Source organism: Carcharodon carcharias, chromosome 4 (genome assembly GCF_017639515.1).
Source record: "Carcharodon carcharias isolate sCarCar2 chromosome 4, sCarCar2.pri, whole genome shotgun sequence".
Classification (NCBI taxonomy): Eukaryota; Metazoa; Chordata; class Chondrichthyes; order Lamniformes; family Lamnidae; genus Carcharodon; species Carcharodon carcharias.
The window spans coordinates 53,247,302-53,273,157 of record NC_054470.1 but is presented as its reverse complement, the minus strand read 5'-3'; the positions used below and the strand labels follow the sequence as shown (position 1 = coordinate 53,273,157).

The 25,856-nt window shown below is 42.9% G+C and overlaps 1 protein-coding gene across 1 annotated transcript in view; it reads right to left on the bottom strand.

Moving 5' to 3' along the window:
- Positions 1-334: 334 nt before the first annotated feature.
- Positions 335-25,856, bottom strand: part of slc1a1 (solute carrier family 1 member 1) — a 68,734-nt gene continuing 43,212 nt past the window's right edge. The window contains exons 5-12 of the mRNA XM_041186181.1: positions 21,385-21,427; positions 19,973-20,062; positions 16,355-16,539; positions 15,514-15,621; positions 14,376-14,498; positions 13,272-13,466; positions 7,819-7,953; positions 335-581 (exon numbers count right to left, since the gene is read on the bottom strand). Coding sequence (XP_041042115.1) covers positions 335-581; positions 7,819-7,953; positions 13,272-13,466; positions 14,376-14,498; positions 15,514-15,621; positions 16,355-16,539; positions 19,973-20,062; positions 21,385-21,427 — 1,126 coding nt within the window. The remainder of the gene's footprint in view (positions 582-7,818; positions 7,954-13,271; positions 13,467-14,375; positions 14,499-15,513; positions 15,622-16,354; positions 16,540-19,972; positions 20,063-21,384; positions 21,428-25,856) is intronic.

The window sequence follows — 25,856 nt, the reverse complement described above, 5'->3', positions numbered from 1 at the left end:
TTAATTCTTGGCACCTAATATTTGTTTTTAATAGAATGTAACGTTTTAATTTCAAGGAGGAGAGCTTATTCAGTCTAGGCTTTGTTTCAGTTCCAACAGCTGTCTTGTTTGATTGCTCTAGCGCACTCCATACATTCAGAATGGAGTATTAACCTACCTTGCTTGCAAGCAAATGGAGGAATAATGGCCAGTGTATATCATATTTTCAAACATTTATCTTAAGGTACTCATTATTGATGAGAATATATTTATGAATTGATTCAAATTTACAGCTTTGCAAGGGAATCCTTACATTCTTCTTATTCACAAATTATCATTCTCAACTCATTCTTAATCAAAACTGTGATGTTTCTGTGACAGCTACAGAGTCTGATTTATCAACATCAAATGCCCCATTGATATATGATTCTTTTATCTTTGCTTCCTCTTTCTCTGATGCAGCAGTTTCCAAAGCAAATGGATTCACTATATTGATGCCACTTGAGAAATCCCCCTGTTGCAATTCATTCCCGGATAGCTTCTCCACAATTCCAGCTCCAAAAGAATCTCCAAGTACATTCACCATAGTCCGAAACCGATCCCTGAAGAAGCAAACACAAAAAGGTTATGGATCAATTGCAGATAGAGTATCTGTACAAAATGAGGTTGACTATTGCTGACCATTCTGTTCGTAAAAAGAAATGGGCCAGAATTTCATGCTCCCCCCTTGGCCCTGGTAGGTTCTGAGATGGGGGGTGGGGGGGTGCGGGGGAGCGTGAAATTGCAAGGACGGGGTTCCCTCCGGGTTCCCACCCGTCCTGACCTTGCAGCAATTTTAAGCCAGGGCGGGCAGGGCCTCGGACAGAAAGCCCACCCTTGCCCCAATTCAGGCCCTTGTGGCCAATTAGTGGCTACTTAAGGCCTGTTTCCCACCCAGCCTCAATTTTTAGGCTGGTGGGCAGATGAAAGCTTGGTGGGGGGATCTCGGGAATAAAGCTCAAACTCAGGCGGAGAGGAATCGCCCAATCAGATGTCGCCTTCTGACTGGGGACAGCCTCCCCTTAAGGTCTGGTGGCCTCCAGACCTCCTTTCCACTTCCCTCCCCGTATAATCCCCCATATCTGATCACACCCCCTCACAATGCCCCCAGGCTTTCCATACCCTGTCCGCCCTGTTACCATTGACTTTTGCCCCAGTTCCAGGGACTTAGTCTCAGGCAGCTCCGTGCAGAGACTTTTCCAGCCACTACAGCCCTAGAGGGAATGGAAAGCTACTGGCCAATCTGATTGACCAGCAATTTCCCAAGATACGACTTCCTCCTGAGTGAGGGACAGAAGTCCCACCTTATGCCAATCAATGTTCGCTAGAACATAAAATGGCAGCGGGGCTGTTGGAGTCGGCGGGGATGTGTTCCCGAGCCTCTACCCTCCTAGAAACTCAGGCCATGTTTCTGAAGTAATCTGGACATCCATGATCTTTTGATACACTTTTGGAATAGCCTACTGTAAAATGCTCTCTATTTAGTCTAAGCTATCAATATCTCGGTTGCCAAAAGCACTTTTTGGCATAGAGAGATCTTTACAAACATTTTGGCTTTTGTGTTGCTATTCTTTTGAGTTCAGCATCAGTCACATCTGTATATGAATCTCATGTCTCCAATGAATCTGATTGCATCTTTCTGCTGCTCAATATTTAGTTAAACAATAGCATGATCCAGAGATCATAAAATATACTTGTGCATTCTGCTACTGCAATATTCCACACAGCACCATGTGCCTTTGCTTACCTTCAGGAAAGAGATCCTAACAACCAAACAAATTGGTTTTATTTTACTCATAATCTTAAATAAACAGAATATAGTGCTCACAGTGAGATCTATTAATTTTGTTCCATGGAAATAAGAAGAATATAAACTTTACTGATGCTCTGATCAAAAGGAAACCTTGAAGCTAACTAATCAACAACAAAATAAATTTCTACTTTGATTATAAATTCTTAATCTGTCTGACAGACCAGTGTAGAGAAAAAGATAGCTGTTGTTATGTTCAGTAGGTGTTATGAAAAGTTTCTGAGTCTTGCATAGTTGGACATTAAGGGAAGAATTTTCCTGTCAGCGAGTGGGGGCAGGGCCTGCTCGCCAACACGTAAAATGATGTGCGCTGCAGCCCACCGAATTGTCAAAGGCCTATTAAGGCCTGTTAAAAACTAATTAAAACAATTAAATGAGCTGCCCGTCCAACCTTAAGGTTGGCGGGCAGGCTAAGAGCCCAGGCGGCTTTCGCATTTTTCCTGAAACCTCACCCATGGGCGGGATGAGGTTTCATGAAGCGTTTTAAAATTCAATAAAAATGATTTTAAAAATTCATTGACATGACCCAGTTCATGTGACACAAAAACAAAAATAGCTGGAAAAACTCAGTAGGTCTGACAGCATCTGCAGAGAGGAATACAGTTAACGTTTCAAGTCTGTATGACTCTTCATCAGAACTAAGGAAAAATAGAAATAAGGTGAAATATAAGCTGTTTGAGGGGGTGGGACAGGTAGAGCTGGATAAAGGGCCAGTGGTAGGTGGAGGCAAAAAAGAGATTGCCAAAGATGTCATAGACAAAAGGACAAAGTGACGTTAACGGTGGTGATATTAGCTAAGGAATATGCTAATAGGTGACATTAAGGGTAGAAAGCAGGACGAGCAAGGTACAGATAGCTCTAGTGGGGGTGGGGTGGGGGGAAGGGATCAATATAGGCTAAAAGGTAAAGATAAAACAATGGATGGAAATATATTTAAAAATAATAGAAATAGGTGGGAAAAGAAAAATATATTAAAAAAATATATATATTTTAAAAATGACACTGTCACATGAGGGGACATGTTTTAATATTTTTTTTCCTTTATTTAAATTTTAAAACCTTAAACTGATGCCTCAGGGAAATTTCTGCGCTCTTGCATGTGCATGCACGAAAGAGCACAGGCCCCGACTCAGCGAATCCCCCCCCTCCACCAGCACAGGGAGCGTTCAGCGCTTCTGGGCGAGCCTCACGCTGGGCGGGCCTTAATTGTCCTGCCCAAGTAAAATGGCGGCACAGACCCAGTTGGGGGCACCGCTCGCTCCCATCCACCCCCACACATCCCCCCCAACGGGGGGAAAATTCAGGCCCAAGTGTTTATTGATAACACACAACAATGGACATATACAGCCTGGGGTTGGGGTTCAGTCTTCCGTTGCTGGTCATTTTCCCCTATGTCTCCCACTTGAGGTACAGGGGTGATTATCTGAGTGTTTGGTCAAAGAGCAGCTTCTGCCGCTTGCAAAGAAATTGGACAAAGTAGCACTGCAAGAGCAAAGACAATTCAGAGCTGAAATCACAATTGAAAGTCTCTTTACTGGTGGGCCTCTCAGGAAATTGTAGTTCCATGCAGTTGACATCAGAGGTTGTGCTGATCTCTTCTGCTGTCCTAAGAAGATTAAGGGAAACACAGGCATCTCTGCTCAAGAGAGGAAAAGATTGATATTGATGATGTACATGACATCGAATATCTGCTTGTGGTTTGAGGATCATGCCTATGACTGGAAATAGGTTCCTCCAGGCCCAAGCAGTGGGGTGCCTGTTGTTCATAACTAGAGGTCTCTTGGCAATGGTTCCTTATCTGACAGGACTCTAACACTGGCTCCCGTATCCAATTTGGAGCAGCACCAAGCATACCTAAAAAATGAGGTGTCAAACTGGTGAAGCTACAACAAAGGACTATTTGCATGACAAACAGCATAAGAAGCAAGTGATAGACAGAGATAAGCGATCCAACAACCAACGGATCAGATGTAAGTTCTGCAGTACTGCCACATCCAGTCGTGAATCGTGGTGGACAGTTAAACAACTCACTGGAGGAGAAGGCTCCACAAATATCCGCATTCTTAATGATGGAGGAACCCAGCACAGCAGTGCAAAAGATAAGGCTGAAAGATTCACAACAATCTTCAGCCAGAAGTGCATGATCTATTTCAGCCTACTGTGGAGATCCCCAGCATCACAGATGCCAGTCTTCGGCCAATTCAATTCACTCCATGTGATATCAAGAAACAGTTGAAGGCACTGGATATTGCAAAGTCTACGGCCCTGACAATGTTCCGGCAACAGTACTGAAGACTTGTGCTTCAGAACTTGCTGCGCCCCTAGTCAGGCTGTTCCAGTACAGCTACAACACTGACATCTATCCAGCTATGTGTAAAAGTACCCAGTTACGTCCTGCACACAAAAAGCAGGACAAATCCAACCTGGCCAATTACCGCCCCATCAGTCTACTCTCCATCATCAGTAAATTAACAGAAGGGGTCATCAACAGTGCTATCAAGCAGTACTTGCTTAGCAATAACCTGCTCACTGATGCCCATTTTGGGTTCCGCCAGGACCACTCAGCTCCTGACCTCATTACAGCCTTGGTTCAAACATGGACAAAAGAACTGATCTCCCGAGGTGAGGTGAAAGTGACTACGCTTGATATCATGGCAGCATTTGACCGAGTGTAGCATCAAGGAGCCCAAGCAAAACTGAAGTCAATGGGAATCGGGGGAAAATTCTCCGCCGGTTCGAGTCATACCTAGCACAAAGGTTGTGGTTATCTGAGGTCAGTCATCTCAGTTCCAGGACATCACTGCAGAAGTTCCTCAGGGTAGTGTCCTAGGCCCAACCATCTTCAGCTGCTTCATCAATGACCTTCCTTCCATCATAAGGTCAGAAGTGGGGGTATTCGCTAATTACTGCAAAATGTTCAGCATCGTGACTCCTCAGATACTGAAGCAGTCCATGTCCAAATGCAGCAAGTCCTGGACAATATCCAGGCTTGGGCAAGTGGCAATTAACATTCACGCCACACAAGTGGCAGGCAATGACCATCTTCAGCAAGAGAGAATCTAACCACCGCCCCATGACATTCAATGGCATTACCATCAACATCTTGGGGGTTACCATTGACCAGAAACTGAACTGGACTAGCCATATAAATGCTGTGGCTACAAGAGCAGGTCAGAGGCTAGGAATCATGCGACGAGTAACTCACCTACTGACTCCCCAAAGACTGTCCATCATCCATAAGGCACAAGTCAGGAGAGTGATGGAACGCTCCCCACTTGCCTGGATGAGTGCAACTCCAAAAACACTCAAGAAGTTCGGCACCATCCAGGACAAAGCAGCCTGCTTGATTGGCACCACATCCACAAACATTCATTCTCTCCACCAATGATGCACAGTAGCAGTAGTGTGTACCATCTACAAGATGCACTGCAAGATTTCACCAAGACTCCTTGGACAGCACCTTCCAAACCCACGACCACTACCACCTAGAAGGACAAGAGCAGCAGATAGATGGGAATATCACCAACTGGAAGTCACTCCACATCACTCACCATCCTGACTTGGAAATATATCGCATTCCTTCACTGTTGCTGGGTTAAAATCCTGGAACTCCCTTCCTTACCACACTGTGTGTGTACCTACACCACATGGACTGCAGGGTTCAAGAAGGCAGCTTCTCAAAGGCAATTAGGGATGGGCAATAAATGCTGGCCCAGCCAGTGAAGCCCACATCCCATGAATGAATAAAAAAAAATTGATGTTGGTGAGGTGACTGTTTACTGAGATGTCTGCATTCCAAAAATAGAATCCAGGAACCCTGACCTCACCCAACAAGCATGAATAGGTCTCTCCCTGGTAGAGTACCTCAATTTCGATGGATTTTATTGAGATCTAGGTGTCTCAGCTTTGCATAGCTGTCCGAAGAATCCCAGGCGGTTACAGTTTAAACACAACAATGGGATTGCCGGATATTGCTCTTGCCTATGAGGTCGTTTGGCTCCACAGTACTTACGTGGTTGCCAACCCTCATGTAGTCAGTTTAGTCAATGAATTCCTTAGCCTAGAATTTCTCTGCTCCTTTGTTGCTTTACTAGCTGGACAGTTGGCTTCCTCTGTGCGTTGGCTTGCTTTTGCCATGTAAAATTGATTGGTCCTGTTGGCAGATTTCAGACTGACTATTTGGATGGCCTTTCTAGTGTCAGATCTTCCTTGGCCTATAGTATATCTGAAAGGATATTGTCAGCCATTCTGACAAAAATTCTGTCCCTTATGAGTTCTGACTTAAGGTCACCATAGACATAGCCTTCAGCTAATCTGTATAATTTGTTCATAAAGGAGTCAATCAGTTCTCCAGGCTGTTGGACAGGCTGTTGGGCTGTTGGATTTCACTCTCTAAAATTTTGTTGCTTCTTGGGTTAAAATATGTTCTGAATGATTTTAGAACTTCAAATTTATCTGAGGATTTGTTTATTCCTTGCCTCATAATAATATCATCAGTTATTATTAAACAAGTTATGGCGGAGCATTTAGATAAATTCAAGGCAGAGTCAACATGGTTTTGTGAAAGGTAAAACATGTTTAACCAATTTATTGTTTTTTGAAGCAATAATATGTGCTGTGGATAAAGGGGAATTGGTGGATGTACTGCATTTAGATTTTCAGAAGGCATTTGATAAGGTGTCCATCAAAGATAATTGTGGAAAATAAAAGCTGTATGGGGTAACATATTGGCATGGATAAAAGATTGGCCAGCAGGAAACAGAGAACAGGTATAAATGGTTCATTTTCTGTTTGGCAGGATATGACGAGTGTCAGTGCTGGGGCTTCAGCTCTTTACAATTCATGTAAATGATTTCGATGAAGGGACTGATGGCATTGTTGCTAAATGACACAAAGATAGATAGGTAAGTAAATTGTGAAGAGGACATAAGGGGCACAATTTTTCCATTGATGAGCTAGGGTGGGGCCCGCTCACCTGGTACCTTGTTTAGCTGCTTATGTGGTCCTGTATTAAACAATTTTGAAAAGCGTCACAAAAAATGCAATGAGGAATTCAGATTAGCTAGCAGTTATCTGAGTGAACCAAAGAGTGTCCTTTACTGACCTGTCGGTCCCCTAGCCGGTTGCTATGATCTGCAATCAGAATTAGCATCCTCCAGCCTGCACAATAAATTTCGCCAACTCAGAATACTATTCTCACTTTTCATATGTTTTATGCCAAGCAAAATGCTAATGTATATACCACAAATGAGCTGTAACTGCTAAGTAGACCATCAACTCCTACCATTAGCATAAGAGTGGTGCGACAGACCATATGGAGGTCCTAGACCACAGACAATGGCATTTTGGAGCATTGTAATAAAGCAATAGAATTTTTAGGGCCCTATGATATTCCCAAGTTTGACTCAGCATCTTAGAGATTAATATTCAGGAAAATGTAACATTTTTGATAGATAACTGCATTGTGACAAGTCTGAGCATATTCCAATTGACATTTTGGCATATGCTATATATATTTATAAAGTAGTTGAGAAAGTTTGCAAAGCAACATGAGCACCATTGCTTGCATGCAGGATCTTAGGGAAGCCAGCAGTCTCTTAAAACTGGATGGCCCTGTCTTGCTGCTGCCTTTCTATGATGGTCAAGGGTGATCAATTCCCCATGTGTTGTGTAAAGTGTGACTGATACCTGAAAAATGCCTGTCCAGACTGCAGCCTGGTTAATGGAGAGATCCCATGGCATATCAACAGGCTCTTTTTTGATATAGACACTGATGCCACAGGCACACTGCCACACTTTGAATGATGTGGTTTTTTGACCAGCATGCTCTAGAATTATTATTAACCTAAATAAAAAACAGTAAAAATGGTACTTTAAATAACATACATCTTGATCACTGAATATAATTCTCTTTTTCTATTCCAGAATTATGATTAAAAATATATACTTTTCACAAAAGAAAGGATACTTTTATCCTCATGGACACTTACAGAAGCCAATCGACAGCAATGATCAGAGTGACATCATTAGCAGGTAATCCAACTGCAGTAAGAACAATCACCATGGTGACCATTCCAGCCTGAGGAACTCCAGCTGCTCCCACACTAGCTGCCGTTGCTGTAACGCTAGAAATAAACAGACATTTTAAAGTCCAAATGAAAAACATTATGATTATACCCTACATCATTTGTTGCTTTTACTTCTGTAAGAAAAATTGTAAAATGCTGTCACAGCTTGTCCACAGGTAGCATGTCTACCCTGAAGGGCTAAGTGGGTAATTATACAGGCTGGTATGACATTGAAACTGGGAATTATCTGATTTGTGGTGCTCATTCAGCCAGGGACAAAGATGGGAATGCCATAATTAGTCTGAGGATTCTTGGAATAATGAAGAGATATAGGCTGTCTAAGTTTCCTGTTCCCTATGCTATCCAGTAATGCCACCGGAAGTGGGAATTGGTTGAAGAAGCCATTATTCAGTCATCTATTTCTATAGATGATTCCCTTTAGTTCAATAGTTCATCAGTACTCATTGTCCAGGCTTACACATGAAGAATAGGCATTTTTTTTAGGTATTAATGCACCTGAACATCAGAAGAAAAGAGATTGGGGAGAATAATCAGATGGAAAACTAGAGCAGGAACAAAATTCTTTCTCTCTAAAGCCATAATTCTCTTACGATTTCACTTGGATGGATTCATTACCTTTTCTTTTATACTGTATCTTAGAGTAGTTCAAATAAATTAATGTTTGTAGATTCTATAATCACTACTAATCCTTGTACTAAAAGATACATAACATTGCTTTCATATTTTATCACTTAATTGAGTACCATGAAATTGGACAAATGTTCACAAAGGAACTGTGGTATCATAGGGTGATTTGGATTTGCTGAGGTCAATGGGAATGAGACAGTAGCAGCTCTAAAATTACAGTGCTACTCTTACCATCTCATTCCTAGTCAGATCCTATCTGCTGCCATTCTGCACAATATCTTCACAAGGGTGGCCCAGGTGCTTGTCTGAAGTTCTTTTTTATTAATTCACCGGATGTGGGTTTCGTTGGCTGGGCCAGCATTTATTGCCCATCCCTTGTTGCCCTTGAGAAGGTGGTAGTGAGCTGCCTTCTTGAACGGTTGTAGTCCATGTGGTGTAGGTACACCCGCAGTGCTGTTAGGGAGGGAGTTCCAGGATTTTGACCCGATGACAGTGAAGGAATGGCAATATATTTACAAGTCAGGATGGTGAGTGACTAGGAGGGGAACCTCCAGGTGGTGGTGTTCCCATCTATTTACTGCCTTTGTGCTTCTAGGTGGTAGTGGTCGTAGGTTTGGAAGGTGCTGTCTAAGGAGCCTTGGTGAGTTCCTGCAGTGCACCTTGTAGATGGTACACTCTGCTGCCACTGTGTGTCGGTGATGGAGGGAGTGAATGTCTGTGGATGTGGTGCCAATTAAGCGGGCTGCTTTTTCCTGGATGGTGTCAAGCTTCTTGAGTATTATGAGTGCTGCACTCATCCAGACAAGTGGGGAGTATTGCATTCTGACTTGCGCCTTGTAGATGGTGGACAGGCTTTGGGGAGTCAGGAGATGAGTTACTCATCGAACGATTTCTAGCCTCTGACCTGCTCTTGTAGCCACGGTATTTAAACGGCTAGTCCAGTTCAGTTTAATGAGGCAGGAGCCACATTAAGATATGGGAACTGTGATCCTACAATGTCAATAGGACATTGACGCCATTTTTAAACTTGAAGGTGGAAACGATTAGCTGTTGCTACTAGGTAGAAGCTGTTCTGAGGGGAGAAAAAAACAGGGGGGTAGATTTTATGGAGCCTACTGTAGTATAAAGGGATAATAGGTACCATGCTAATAGCTAAAGTGCATCATCGATGATGTCAGATCACATGTAACTGGAACCTGAGGCAAGAAGGTTCTATGGAGTTCTGCCGAAGTTCGTCTCTGTAAATGGTGTAAATCATTGATAAATCTTCACTAGTTTGCAACGGTATGGTTTCCAGCTCTCTTCTACCCAAGGCGCCCAGAGTCCAGTCATGATAATAATGGTGGTAATGGTGGCAGTGGTCTGCGAACTGTTTATTAAGGATCCTGTCGATGCTGGTAAAGGTGGTATAAGTGAAAGCCAACAGACTTGCAGAGCACATTTGAGAAATGCCCGCAGCAGCAATTGGAGCAACTAATTGCTACCGGTGCCGCACAGCCAACTACAAGTGTATAAAGCTATGGAGAAATTTTACCTCTGCATGAGCCACTGGACATTGCGGAGGGCCTCAACCAAGCTACACACTGGAGAAACTGGTGTGCCGATTCATTCAATGCTGGACTGCCTCCGGACATGCTCAGAAACCAGATAAGGATCTTGTCAATGCCCTTTACTCAATTGGTAGCTGTGCTGGTGATAATTTAAGAGACAAGGGGTTGAGGAAGAAACCACTAAATACAAAGAGGTCATCTAAGCCTATGATTCCTACTTTAGCCTTCAGCGCAATAATATAATAGACCGGACCAAATTCAATTGGCCTAGCCAGGAACCCGAAGAGAATATTGATTATTTTATAAACGACCTGTACTGCTTCGCAGAAAACTGTAAATAAGGGGCCTTGAGAGAGGAGCTCATCAGAGACTGCATCATAGTGGGAGTGATAGATGAGGCACTGTCAGACTTCTTTCAGTTCAGAGAAGATCTTACTTTATCTAAAGTAGTACACTTAACCTGGCAGGTTTTTTTATTCATTCACAGGATGTGGATTTCACACGCTGGGCCAGCATTTATTGCCCATCCCTAAATGCCTTTGTGAAGCTGGTGGCCAGCTGCATTCTTGAACCGTTGCAGTGCATGTGATGTAGTTACACCCACAATGCTGTTAGGGAGGGAGTTCCAGGATTTTGACACAGTGACAGTGAAGGAACGGTGATATATTTCCAAGTCAGGATGGTGAGTGGCTTGGACCAGAACTTCTAGGTGGTGGTGTTCCCATCTATCTGCTGCCCTCGTCCTCCTAGATGCTAGTAGTCATGGGTTTGGAAGATTCTGTCTAAAAAGCCTTGGTGAATTCCTGCAGTGCATCTTGTAGGTGGTACACACTGCTACCACCGTGCATTGGTGGTGGAGGGAATGAATGCTTGAGGATGCAGTGCCAATCAAGCGGGATTCTTTGTCCTGGACAGTGTTAAGCTTCTTGAGTGTTGTGGGAGTTGCACTCATCCAGGCAAGTGGGGAGTATTCCATCACACTCCTGAATTGTGCCTTGTAGACAGTGGACAGGATTTGGTGAGTCAGGAGGTGAATTACTTGTCACAGGATTCCTAGCCTCTGAACTGCTCCTGTAGCCACAGTATTTATATGGCTAGTACCATTCAGTGTCTGGTCAATGGTAGCCCCCAAGATGTTGAAAGTGGGGGATTCAGCAATGGTAATGCCATTGAACATCAAGGGGAAATGGTCAGATTATCTCTTGCTGGAGATGGTTGTTGCCTAGCACTCATGTGGCTCGAATGTTATTGCCACTTGTCAACCCAAGCCTGGATATTGTCCAGGTCTTGTTGCATTTGGACAAGAACATGGATAGCTTCAGTATCTGAGAAGTCACGAACGGTGCTGAACATTGTGCAATTATCAGCAAACATCCCCACTTCTGACCTTATGATGGAAGGAAGGTCATTGGTGATGCAGATGAAGATGGTTGGGCCCAGGACTGAACTTTGCAAACAAAACAGGCTATTCTTTGGGGATGATAAGAAGCCTTTCTAGGGGCAGACCAGTAACTCGGTCCAACTCGTGAACCATCGGGCTACCAGCACGTCTGCCAGAGAATAAAGCCAGTGTGAAGAAGGCGTGGTCGGTGTTATTGTTCCATGTCCAAGTTGTGAAGGGGATAAACCTCATCGGTGTGAACCTCACCCAGACATTAATACTAAGTGCCACACCTGCTGCAAGAGGGGTCATTTTAAAATAGTATACTTCAGGTCAAAAATTAGAAGACAGGCCCTTCCAATCTGCAAGAGTCCAAGATACTGAAGAACAAGGTGTATTTTTCTTAAGTGAAGTGGCAGAGCCGCACGAGTATTTCTAGTATGCAGATATCATGTTTAGTGGCCAGGAGATGAATTTTAAATAGGACACAGGAGCAGGAGCACCTATTCTTTCTGCTACCATACCTGAGCTCCTCCAGCCATCTATCATTCAGCTACATGGTGCAGGAGGTACTCCGTTCAAGCTGTGAGGAGAGATGGATTTTATTACAATGGTATAGCGCTCACCGATATTCTACGGCTGGAATTTTACGCCAGCGGGGTTTTACAGTCCCGCCAAAGTCAACGGACCTTTGAACGGCTTGCCGCATTTACGGCCCCATCCCCACCACGACGGGGGTCATAAAATTCCACCTTATATGTCATTTCTGAACAACACTGTTCCTTGTTGAGCAAAGAAGCTCATATAGCTTTGCATCTTCTTTATTCACTAGTTGCAGAAGGAACTCAAGTTGACTCAAAAAGCTGTGAACCAGTCTTCATGGAGAAAACTCCATCCCTCCCACCACAGGAGGACAGCGTAGATCTTTCATTTCTCTTCAAGGAGAGGCCAGGTGAAGCGGGAGGCAGGTGCACCAAGGATGAAGATAACCAGCTGCAAGATGACATTTTAGACCTTAATTTGCTTTTTTGGGAAAGAGTGGAAGAGGGTAATAACCAAGATGCCACTGGTATCGGTGATTTGTCACAGGAGGAATTCCTGGACAATGCTTTACCGGCAGAGAGACTGTGAGGGGTGGGGGGAAGTAGGATGTGTAAATAGTTAATGTTAATGGGTAGAACGAAAGACTTGAGGTGAGGTATAGTATAAAGGGTTAATAGCAGTTATGCTAATAAATGCATCTCAGTGATGTCAAATCACATATAACTGGAGCCTGAGGGAAGAAAGTTCTAATGCTAAAGGCTGTCTCTGTAAATAGTGTAAATCGTCAATAAATGTTCACTAGTTTGCAACAGAATGGTTTCCAGTCCCTTCTATTTAAGGAACCACTGAAAAGCTTTCCCTATGGAATTGCATGTGTCTCCTGTTCAAGCTGCTAACACTTTAAATTTTAATTGTAATCGCGTGGAAAATGGGAAAAAGCGAGAGGAGGTGGTGCTCACTTCCAGTTCCATCAGGAATGGTGCAGCACTAATAAAATCCACCCAATAAGTAAGTGTGTGATTGGAAGGAGAAGGACACTTGGTGCAGTGTCCTCTTGAGATTGGCAGATATAATTAGCACCATTCACTAGAAACATTTTAACTTAACGACAATTTCTTCAAGTGCATTTTGCAATAAAAGTGGAGGGAAATGGTTCAATTCAAACAAGACAATGTTGTAATTTTAATGGCATCACCTTAAAAAAGCAACAAAAATGCTTATACTTTGATTAAAGCCTGAGATGGAGGTCTCACCTGATAGTGACTATCTGTCCTACATCCAAAGGATAGTCATTAAGCTGAGCAATAAATATTGCAGCAACTGCTTCATACAAAGCTGTTCCATCCATGTTTATTGTGGCACCCACTGGCAACACAAATCTTGTGATCCTTTTGTCCACTTTGTTTTTTTCCTCCGCGCATCGGAATGTTACTGGCAGAGTTGCGGAGCTGCATGGAAGAATGTGTGTTACTGCCAAAGCAAAAGTCTCTAAAACAAGCATTTTCACATCTTTGTCTAATCCTATGCTCTGTTGAAAGTATCAATTTTGTAACTTCAATGAGGTAAGTCAAACAGGAGTATTGATCTTCTCTTGTTCTCCACCCTCTTTCTCACAAATCCACCTTCTGCTTTCACCACATGGACACAAACAGCAGACCAGCATATTTGGCCGATTACAACACCAATCCCAAGGTGTATATGGAACAATGTTTACGTTATTTGGTTTATCTTTAATTTGAGTAATCACTTTAGCAATATTATAGTGGGAGATAAAGGTTGCTCCAGAAAACTTTCCGAATCACTTCTGCAAAAAAATCCACTGTCTATTAGCTCCTTAGGAAATATGACTCTGAAGGCTCTCTGGTACTTCATCTAAGAGGTCATTACTCACATATTGGAAGATAGTGAGTGAATAAACATGGACATTCAGTAACCCGTGCAACAGCAAGGAACATTGCAATCAAGCCTGATCCTGTACTTGCCCAACATCCATTTGCATGCACTTTCCAATGGGTTTGCCAAATAGCAAACAGAAGCATGATCCTAGGATGATTATCTCCTTTCCTGGCTAAAGACAATGAAAGCATACTCACTACGGCTCCAACTGAGCACTGTTAAATCAACATGCAGGAATTAAACTTGCAGCTACTTGATCTGTATGGTTCAGTAACAGATCATGAATGGCATTAAATCAACAAGTCTTCAGGGACTTAGTATTTTGAATTTTAATGGGATTTTAATGGATAAGCCTCCTAATTAGATCCTGCTGCAGAATAAAAGTAACTTTTTTCTTTTGTGTAAAGACTTTAAATTCCTAACCGAATACTGCTAACTGGATTGTACTGCATTACTGTTACCTGGATGAAATCATGACAGATGTCAATAACGCCTCAGCCATTCCTCCAATGAACCGGAAGGGGTTTTTCCGTACCACAATAAAATAGATCATGGGTAGAATAATAATACCATGGATAGCTAATCTGCAAAAGAAAATTAAAACAGAGTTAAAACGAATCAGGTCTTAAGTTACATTACATCCAATAAATACTAATAAAATCCAATACAGAATCATTCTACATGGCATAATTTAAGTCAACCACCACATAGTTGCTCATTAATTCATTATTGAGGGCCTCAATTGTATATTTTCAAATTCCATCATTCTCTTTTTCTCTATTTTTACACCCCTGCTCCAACCAACATTATAAAGTTTTCAGAAGATCCACTGATACACAGTACAGTAGGGCAATACCCCAAATGATCTCCAGCCTAGTTGCAAACACCATTGAACTAAGGTGAGTTATACTCCTGTGAAGCACCTTGGGATATTTTACTATATTAAAGACACTATATAAATGCAAGTTGTTATTGTAGTCAATATTTAAATCTTTTCTACTAAAAGTTTTATATTGTGTGTGCTCAGCAAGGCAAAGACTAATAGTACTGGAGGGTGAAAGAGCATTCAACTTTACATCCTTATGCTCCTAGTTCACACATACACAAATGTACAGACCATTTATATTACAATACAACTCACTTCTTAACCCAAACACACATAACCACTGTCAAATACTCAGTTCTCATGCCATGAAGTACCCAAACCAATTTGAATTAATTATGAATTCAAAGACAGTTTTACTTTCTGGATTCTTGTACAGTGCAACATGTATTAAGGCTGCTTCTGCCTATTTAATGTAGAGACCACAACAACTATTGTCCAGTCCATGTGCAATGTATTTAAGAAGTGTCTGATAACAGGGCAGCTTATTAACATACAGAACCACCCAATTGTGCAAGATTCAAACCTGCATCATCACTGAAAGATTAGAATCCACCTTTAATATATAACTCTAGAAAGCAACTATAGTTCACATATTTTCTTTGAAACAACTTAATAACCTGCACTCTCCTACTTTAAATGATAACTGCTTTAATAACTTTTCAAAATTTGCTTCAGTAATTTCCAAAAGCACTTTAAATATCTGTGATACATACCCAATCAACACTGTAGCCATATAAAGCCCAAGTCTATGGAAAATTTCCCAGTCATCCACTTGCATTATTTTTGCAGCTATAATAAATAATACACCTATTGGCATATACCTAAAAAAAATTGAGAAGTGGTCATATTAGAAAAAGTAATTTCAAGTGAACTTTGGTACATTTTCATTTCTGACCACATATTTCAGAAATAATAGCTAATTTAATTGTGGACTTTGGTATATTCATATTTCTGACACACACTTCAGAAATAATAGTGAATTTAATTTTATTTGTAGTTCAAATACTTCAGTAGGAAAGTTCCCTTTACAATAGTAAAACTACATTCAAATATGTGAATTTTATACAAAATAGTGGCCAATGTTCTTCAATGGCACCAAACTGCAATGGCTGAAGTCTTGTTCCACGGGGTAAGTAGCTTTTTGTTTGCCTTTTAAATATTTAGCATACTCTTCTCCCAAATTATAGTTGACATGATATTTTGGATGTTTAAATGTGTAATGCTACCTAGGAACCTGATTCCAATGACAATAGTGGGGGTTAAATGTAGCTTTTTCACTGACTGTGCCTCCAAGAACAATGGAAACAATCATTAAAGGAGAAATTTGGGCCATCGATAACAAGAAGAGTTATGATCCCTTGATTTCAGAGATCAATCCATTCCTCGCCAAAGCTTATTCTTGCATTAAGCGGAATAAGGAATCAGAAACCTGACAGCAGTGTCTAGTTCTTGTTATGGCCAAGGAAGAAAGCCAATCCACACCGTTCCAACGTTTCTCTCGGTTAGCACAAGAAAAATAATGTAGAGAATAATTTTGTGCAACATCCTACTCACCACATGATGATCTGTACTATTTTCATGGTGGCTTCATTCAATGCATCAAAGAAGTCTAGGAGAATTTTGCCTTTTTCGCCCATCTGTCCAATAATAATCCCAAACACTAGGCAGAAGACAATGAGGCCCAGCACATTGAGCCCATTAGAGTATGTGCCAACCACTTTGTAGTCACTCTTTTTAGTCTATGAAGATTTTTGAACAGATTAAATTAAGAATTGTAGTCCATTTATGTTATTTGTATATGATTTGTTTTCAATAAATCAACACGTTTTCTTTGTATTTAATAACAATAATGGGCAATCACCCAAACACCAGGGCTCACAAATGCAATATGATTAAAAATAAAGAGGGATCACATGCACAGAACCCTACTAGGACAGACTCTTACAAGTTTATTTAACATCAATGGTTCTGTGGTTTACAGGGAATCACAGCCAAGTTTTCAAGAACAGAAAGTGTCTCTTGACTTTTTAGCAGGGAGGGTCAGTGAATGACTTTTAGGAAGATCAAACCCTGGGACTGAATTCCTCCTCTAACCCAAGGATATTGAAGATGACTGCAGTACACATCAGGTGAGGTCAGGTATCAATCGTAGGATGTTTCTGCTCTATATGACTCAATAGCTGCTCTATGGATGGAATCTTCCCAGATTTGCACTGGAAAAAGAACATTTTACCCGCTGGCCGCAATGGTGGCTTTTTGCACCATATCGTCCCAATCCTGCCTCATTAATCATGTATTTATGCATTGTCTGATCCTCAGGTGTCCACGATGTGAGCAAGGCCCTGACGCTAGGTCCCGATGCATGTCACACTCATCAACATGTGTTCTGCACTGGCGTGTTTTCCAGCCGACGTGGGCAGTAAATTTGGTGTGGAGGGATGATTCCGGCTTATAATCATATGCAGGTGTATTAAAACGGCGTTCCTGACATGTGACAATGGGAAAGGCAGCCCGCCACTGATGGCAGAGCGGCTGATCACAAACTACTTTTACAACGGCTCCCGCCATATTGTCCGTTCACATCCGCCATACCGCCCAACATCAACAGGACGGAAAATTCCACCCTATAAGGGAGGCAACCATTTGGGAATTAACACTTTTGTTGTGTGACATGAATGTGACATGAACAGTGCTTTAGAGACATAGGACAGTGGGGAAGACATTATTGGAGAGACTGCTGAGATAGAATTTAATTGCCAGAGGCAGAAAAATTAACTGATATTTATATATGATGCACATGCTATCAGAATTCTTGACATGGAGTGGAATATGGGGGGAGGGGGCAGGCAACTGGGAGATCCTGTGTTGCTGCATGATGTGGGACCAAACCTTGTGAGCCTCTGCATTATATTCATATTTTTTTCTTTCATGAGTCTTACCAAAATTCATAGGTTTTCTCGATCATCAGCTCTTAGCTTTAAAGGTTGCCAAAAGAAAAGCGTGGCACTCATTTAAAGGATATAGGCCTTTCTTGTTTATGTTTTGCTCAGATACTTTGAAAAAGCATAAACTTTGTCTTCACACGATTAATTAGGGAAGATGTGGGCTTCAGTGTTTTTTTTCTAAGCTTCAGTGTTTTTGCAGCTCACTTATCAGAAAGCCTTATAACTTCTGCTCTGTAGCCAGCAGACAAAGAAGTTTGTATCTGTGTGTTCGAGAGGGTGAGAGACTGCAAGACTAAGGTAACCTTCCCTGAAGCTTCTGCTAATGCTACCCGGCCTCCAGTCAACAGGAGTCCCAGAGTGGTTCATTATCTATTATACCTTCTTATCAGAAGGGAATTTCCAGGCTTCTGTTTACTACCTTTTCCCAGCTAGTACAGTTAATCCACCAAACTTCACCTTGTGAGAAGATGGAAAAGTGTGGCTGCACATCCTAAATTTATGCACAGCTCATTGATGCTCCAGCAAATGTAGCACAAGCTATTTTTTTGGCTAGGGCTACTTGATGCCACACTCAGTCAAATGCTGCCTTGATGTCACCCCTGGGGTTCAGCTCTTTTGTCCATGTTTGAACCAAGACTGTAATGAGGGCACTCATTCATGTAGAATTTCATGAAAACCAGTGAATTTTTAAAGCGAATAACTGAGATTGTCTAACAAAAATCTTATTCATTTCCTCACTTAAATTGAGGTACCATCAAAATAACTTTTTAATCATTAATAATGCTCAGATTTCTAGACTTTTGAGAGTGAATCACTTAAAAAAAGACAATTTTCTCTTGGACTTGAGGGGTAAAAAGAAAATCCTCATTATTTTCTTATCAAAAATCAAGTCTGGAGATAAGCATGCATTGTACCATGATGTATGTTTTGTGCTGCAGCCAGAGTGACATCACTGGCATGCTCATCTTTAGGCATAACTTTCAGCAGCACTGGAGAGGGTACAGAGGAGATTCACCAGGATGTTGCCTGGTCTGGAGCGTTTCAGCTATGAAGAGAGACTGGATAAGCTAGGGTTATTTTCCTTAGAGCAGAGAAGGCTGAGGGGGCACCTGATAGAGGTATACAAAATTATGAGAGGCATAGATAGGGTATATAGGAAGAAACTTTTCCCCTTAGCGGAGATGTCAATAGCCAGGGGCCATAGAATTAAGGTAAGGGGCAGGAGGTTTAGAGGGGATTTGAGGAAAATTGTTTTCACCCAGAGGGTGGTTGGAATCTGGAACACACACTGCCTGTGGGGGTGGTAGAGGCAGGCACCTTCACACCATTTAAGAAGTATTTAGATGAGCACTAGAAACACCATAGCATATAGGTCTACGGGCCAAGTACTGGAAAATGGGATTAGAATAGATAGGTGCTTAATGGCCAGCATTAACATGATGGGCAGAAGCACCTGTTTCTGTGCTGTATAACTTGATGACTCAGAAAATGAGACAAAGGATTATTAAATGGGACCTGGATCTTTTTTTATCTGTGAACCTGTTTATAATTTTCAAAATAAAAACTAGCTTTTACTGATTTTATGGATCCAAATGTTTACCCTGATGAATTTCTCCCTGCTGTTTAGACTGCATGTTAATGCAAAATTCACTTTAATGATCCTTTTTGATCTTTATAAAGTAGAGCATGAAAAACTGTTTAGTTTCTGTACTTTCCTTCTATCGTCCTACCAAACCATACATTCCCAGGTCCGCAGTTCACAACTGCTCCATTTAAACAAAGCTGTCGAAAAGAAATAGTGGAAGCTGTATCACTCCACTCTGTGAATTTATGTACTGTATAGGTGCTCTGAGGTGCTTGGAGACTCTGCGATGCTGTGTATTGATACTCTGAGACACTGGGAGACTGAAGTTGTTTCTCTTCACTCTGATGCTGTGTATTGGCACTCAGAGATGTTATCCCAACTCAGTGCAGACTGAGCACATTTAGAAACTTGGATCTTGATTTCACATTTCATAACAATTGCTTGGGAACTATTGTGACACCAATGAGTAGGAAGGAAGTTACTCTACAACAAATACAAAAGCAAAATACTTGGAAACCTGAAATAAAAGCAAAAAATGCTGGAAATATTCAGCAAGTCAGGCAGTGTCTGTGGAGAGAGAGAGAGAAACAGAGTTGACATTTCAGGTCAAGATGACCGTTCATCAAAGCAGTTCTATGTTACCTCATTCACTTGCGTTGTCATCGTAATGTTTGGGCCAGTAGTAGTACTGGATTTATTTACAGGTTCAATTTCTACTCGTTTGCTTTTATACTGAAAAAACAAACAAAAAAGGTAGTAGGCAACATGTTTTGTTCGAATTACAAGAGGATTGATCATGATACTGTATAACGCTGTAAATAATTATCAAAACAACTCAATTCAGTTTTTTTAAAAAATACCAGCCAAATGTGACCTGAGCAAATGTAAAATATTTTAAGGGAAAAGAAAGGTTATTGATGTCTAGTACCAGTGTGAAAATATGGCCTTTCAACTCTCAGATTAGAGTTCATCCAGCCTTGTCTGTTGAGATGAATGTCCCCTCTAAACTGTTAGCTATGTGTGAAGTTAGTTGATATAGTCTCAACACAGTTCTTAGTTGCCACGCACCATAGCATAAAATTGATAATAGTTGACAATCTCTTTCAGAGGTGTCACATGATGACACAGGATGGCTCTTCTGAGATTGGAACCCAGTCATGATTTTAGGGAAGATTTCAGGGAGCTTTACAGTGAATAAGCAAAATACTGCCAATGCTGGAAATCTGAAATAAGAACAAAAGATGCTGGAAAAGATCAGCGGGTCAGGCAGCACCTGTGGAGAGAGGCACAGTTAATGTTTCAGGTTGATGACCTTTCATCAGAGCTGCTTTACAGTGTGCTTGGCTGGCTTTAGCTGTTCTGGCAGGTTGCAAATGAGAGGGGTTACTTTCACCAGCACAAAAGGAAACATCACAGTTGTAAGAAATTAATGGGGCCTATGACTCCTGGCTGAACTGAGAGCAGCTCCAGAGCCATTATGGAAAAAGTTGACATGCTGCAGCAACATCATTGGAGTCGCCTTTTAGATAGAAGCTTTGAAATGATAGGTCTTTGTTGAATAAGATTATTTTGAAAACATCAATAAATATTTTTATTATTTTATGTGGGTAAAATGGTGACGTTTACATCAATGGAAAAAAATTGTGCCCGCTGATGGGCCGGAGACACAAGAAGAAAATGTTAAAGCTTATTTGATATTTGATGTTTTTATGCTTTAATGCTGCATTTTTACTTGGATATAATTTGGCATTTAAGATTACTTTGCACTGTCTCAGCAAGTATCAATATTTAAGGGATATTTAAGGATGTAGCATTTGTTTATTTGGCTGATACAGAAGTTTTCTGTTTTTATTCCTGGTATATCATTTGTGGTTTTATTTAAAACAATGGCAGGATTGTTTTAGGGTTTTGCAATATTTTTATGGGGGTAATTTTCGATTTTCCAATCAATTATCTGGTGGCAATTTTAAACGAAAGCAAATGAATTCAAAGCTGTGGAACTGGCTGAATCTGATGGTTTTCAAACACGCAGAGAAAAACAGCAGCTCAATTACCTGCTGAAAGCTGGCCTGCACCAGGTTTTCTGGAAATGCATTCCTGTGTGAAAAAAACATTAGTTATAAGAGTATTTCACAGAGAAGTGGATATGTGGAACAAACTCCCACCCAAAGTAATAATGTTGTATTGATTAATTTTTGCAAAATGATTTGAATAAAGACTAGTAATGCTCACAAATGACTACCATCAGTCTATTTTAAGCCTGGCTATTATAGTGAGCTATACCTCCTTTCAACTCATGATATTTCCAGTCAGCCTAGATCTTGTTCCTAATGATCCACTTATTTTCCAGCTCTTGAAAAACCCTTGTACATTTAGGGCTCACAAAATCCAATGGCAATGCCTACCACACTGCCCTTTCTTCCAAATCACTCTGCGAGATGATGCCGCCAAAACATTACATTTGAACTGGACTCAGAATCTGAATGAACTAACTCAACTTATTTACAGAACTTAAGCACAACATGCTTAGGTATGGCAGGGAGGCCCAAGCCTAGAAGTCCTAGTGCTTGTGTTGGCCACATTACCCTGAATCCCATGACCTTTACTTTCCTGACCAATCTGGGACCTTGTCAAATGCCTTGCTAAAATCCATGTACACAGCATCCACTGCACTACCTTCATCAACCCTTCTTGTCACTTCCTCAAAGAATTCAATCAAATTTGTGAAGCAAGCTCTTCCTTTAACAAATCCATGCTGACCATCCCTGACTAGTCCATGCCTTTCCACAAATGCGATGGCCACAAAGTCAACTTTGCAACCTGGCTATCCACATTGGGTGTGAACTGAGCAAATTCATTGACCATTCTGAAGAAGGAATTTGTCATTTCCCTAATGCACCTTTGCATTGCAGCCTGGAATATGCCAGATGTGTTCCCTATGGACTCCTGGAATGATCCGCTGGCACAGAAATTAAGCACCATAGTCACCTTGAGGGCGACTGGCATTGGGCTCCCTCCAAATCCATTGGGCTGCAGGTCTTGTTGAAGGAGCATACCCAGGTCAGTGACTGCCTCCGGAAAAGCTTTAGCTGTCTTTGGTATTGCCTCTCAAGCATTTGGAGGCAGTTGGTACAAGTTTTGAACATGCACTGATGTGCCAATGTTCTTTGGCAATGAAGACGGCCCTGGTCGGTTTCCTCCTGAGCTCCTCCCCTCTTGGCAGCCTTCTGGCCTGTGGTGTTATGTGGCCAAGGCCCTCCTCTGACGAATCCTCTCCTCCACCACCCGAGGTTCTAAAAGATTGGATGTATGAGGCCCATTGTGAATCTAAAATGTGAAGAAGGCAGGCAAAGATATGAGTTCCTCTGTTTACATGACCTTCATTCCTAAAGCAGCTGCACTTGACCAATGGGAATGCATGACCCTCGCATGGGCCACACCCAGAACTCCTCCCATCCCACAGTGGCCTCCTCCCACAACAACCTCCTCTCCTGCCAAGTCATCCTGTGTTAGCAGCCATGTCAATGGAAATGTATTGTGACTCTACAGTTGCAATCCATCCACCTCTACCCTCCTTGTCACCCTGAGCTTCCTCCAATTACTTAATCCTCCAAGATCACTTTCATCATTCCCACAATCATCCTCGAGCCTCTAACTATCACCTTGACCCAGTGCCAGTGACCCTCGACCTTCTGTCTCTCACCCCTGACCCTCCCCCCCTCACCTTTGAGCTGCCTGCTGTCATTCAGGAGCCTCCCTCCATCATCCTTGACCTGTCCTTGGTATCCCTCAGATACTCTCAACCTGTCCTCCCTCCAGTTGGACTTGCCCTGCATGAAGCTTGATGTCCCCTCTGTCTATTGACCTTCCACGTCTGGTTCAGCTGCCTCCCTTAGACCACAGGACCAGAGCTTGCAAATGTAGACCCCCATCCTACAGGTCAGAACCTGGCTCCATTGGGACACCTCCTGCCCCCACCCCAACCCTGTACCCCCGACCACCAACTCCAAACGTGCCAAAATAAAAGCAAATTACTGTGGATGCTGGAAATCTGAAATAAAAGCAGAAAATGCTGGAAAAACTCAGCAGACCTAGCAGCATTGGTGAGAGAAACAGAGTTGCCATTTCAAGTCTGTATGGCTCTTCTTCAGAGCTCTGAAGAGGTAGCAATGTGATGTTTTAGACTGTTGGAAAGGGTGGGGGGGGTGGGGTGTGGGGAGCAGGTGGATTAAGGTGGTGAAAGAGACAAACATTAACTGTTTGACTCTCCACAAATGCTGCCAGACCTGCTGAGTTTTTCCATCATCTTCTATTCTTATTTCAGATTTCCAGCACACACACTAATTTGCTTTTACTTTAGTGTTTAATTCACTGCCACTTCTCCTCCAGGAATGCCTACCTTGAAGAAGTACTGCTCTTCTCTCCGATGGGATTTCCATTTGTCTCCTTCACCATGTTCACCCAACTACTGCAGCCTCTTGACCCGTCCCCTTTCCAACAGCATAAAACCCATCACTTTTCTACCTCTTCAGCTCTGAAGAAGAGTCAAACTGGACTCAAACGTTAACTGTTTCTCTCTCCACAGATGGTGCCAGACCTGTCTCAGAATTGTCTCAGATTTGCACTGTGCCCTATCATCCTAAACCCATCACATTAATTATGCATTCCTGGGGAACCGCCGTTTCCATGGCAGGCGGGCTCTCATTCACCCGCTATGCCATCACCTCATTGCTTCAGCACGCCGGGCGCCATATTTAAAGTCCAACTGTGTGTACACCTCTCAGTGCTTCCAGCCCACAACTGCTGCATGGAAGACATGGTCCCAAAAGGAAAGAAGACTGCAGCCCCCAGGTTCAATGAAGCGTCCCTTGAGCATCTTTTGGACGCTGTAGAGGCTCGCCATAATGTCCTCTACCCGCACTCTGGCCCCACGATAGGCAGCAACATCACCAATCCGGCTTGGGAGGCAATGGCAGTGGTGGTCAGCGCCAACACCCTTCAAGACAGGACAGACACCCAGTGCCGCAAGAGGATGAATGATCTTGTCCATTCTGCCAGGGTAAGTCACTCTTCTCATCACTCTCAATTCACACACTCACAAACCCATCACACATCCACAGGGGTCTCACTCACTGCCTGTTCAAGGGACATCACCATTCACTCTTTCATACATACCTTCATTGTCTTCATCCCATCAATGGGACCTATTCACCACCCACACAGGCCAGGCATACTTATCATCTGGCCTGGCAGACATCTGCTTACACTTTCTCCATCTTTATCCATGCAGGACAAGCTGGCACACAGTAAGAGGGAGAGGTCATAGACCGGTGGAGGAATGCCTGAAATCAAGGTCCCCACGGACTTTGAAAACAGAGCCATCCAGCTGGCCGGCAACTATCTGGACCGATCCTGTGCTGACGGTGAGGTCAGCGGTGCTCCAGCAAGTGAGGATCCAGCAGTGTAATGTCCATCAGACAGCCATGCCAGGAGTGGTGTGTCCTGTCTTACAGGCGACTGCCATGCACTAACTGCCAAACAGCCAACAGAGTCCATGACCCAGGGCCTCCAAATCAAGTGCCGAGGAAAGTTCAGAAGAGGGATCCACTGAAACACTCCCTGAAGTCCTGTCACAGTGCTCACCCACAGCCTCCAACAGCACAAAGGCATGCACCTTGGTGGGACCTAGCTTTAGTATAGCCTTGGGATCACAATCTGGTGAGCACATTGCACCTTCTGATCCACTGCAGGCAGTGGCAGGGACTTCCCAGGTGTCTGGAACTGAGAGGACACTAGAGGCCAGAAAGTAGCTGAGTCCATGTCAGATAATGAGTCTCTAGACCTGGTCATGTCACAGTTGCTGAAGCTACAAAGGCAAGCTCAGGAACATCAGGAAGGGATGTCTGCTGCACTCCTCAGATTGCAAGGCATGATGGAAAAGCCCATCCGCCTTCAGATTGAGGCAACAGTGCTGGCATGCCTATGCACCGAGACCACACTGGTAGGATAGCGGCCGCCATGGAGACCTTGATCCAGGATATTGCTCCTGCACTGCTGTGTGGGCTGAACTCCATCACTGCTGTCAAAGTTAGCCTCCAACAGTTTGACCGCGAGAGGGGTCCAAGGTAGCTTGATATCCAGCTACCCCTTCTCCTCCAGGAGTCACCTGGCGCCTTTGAGCACCCATATAGAGGAGGATCAGCAGGTGTACCCCCCCAGGGCCATCCAGCAAGATGACTCCGGGAGTGAGGGGCCCAACCGCATCCTGTCTTCCTGTGACCCCAGCAGCTCCAGTTCACAGGCCGAGGAGGGTGTCACTGCCACACAGCAGGACCCCAAAGGCAGGCCGGGCCCCCCCCAGAAGATGTCCACCAAGGTCATCACAGACAGGGCATTGCAGTCAGCAGGCTGCCTCCACCTCCACTGTGGATGTCCGGGAGCACCAAGATGTAGAGGCAGGGTTAGGGCAGTTAAGAAGATGCAGTTGCACAACTTGGGCACGGGTGTTAATCACTTGTATATAATG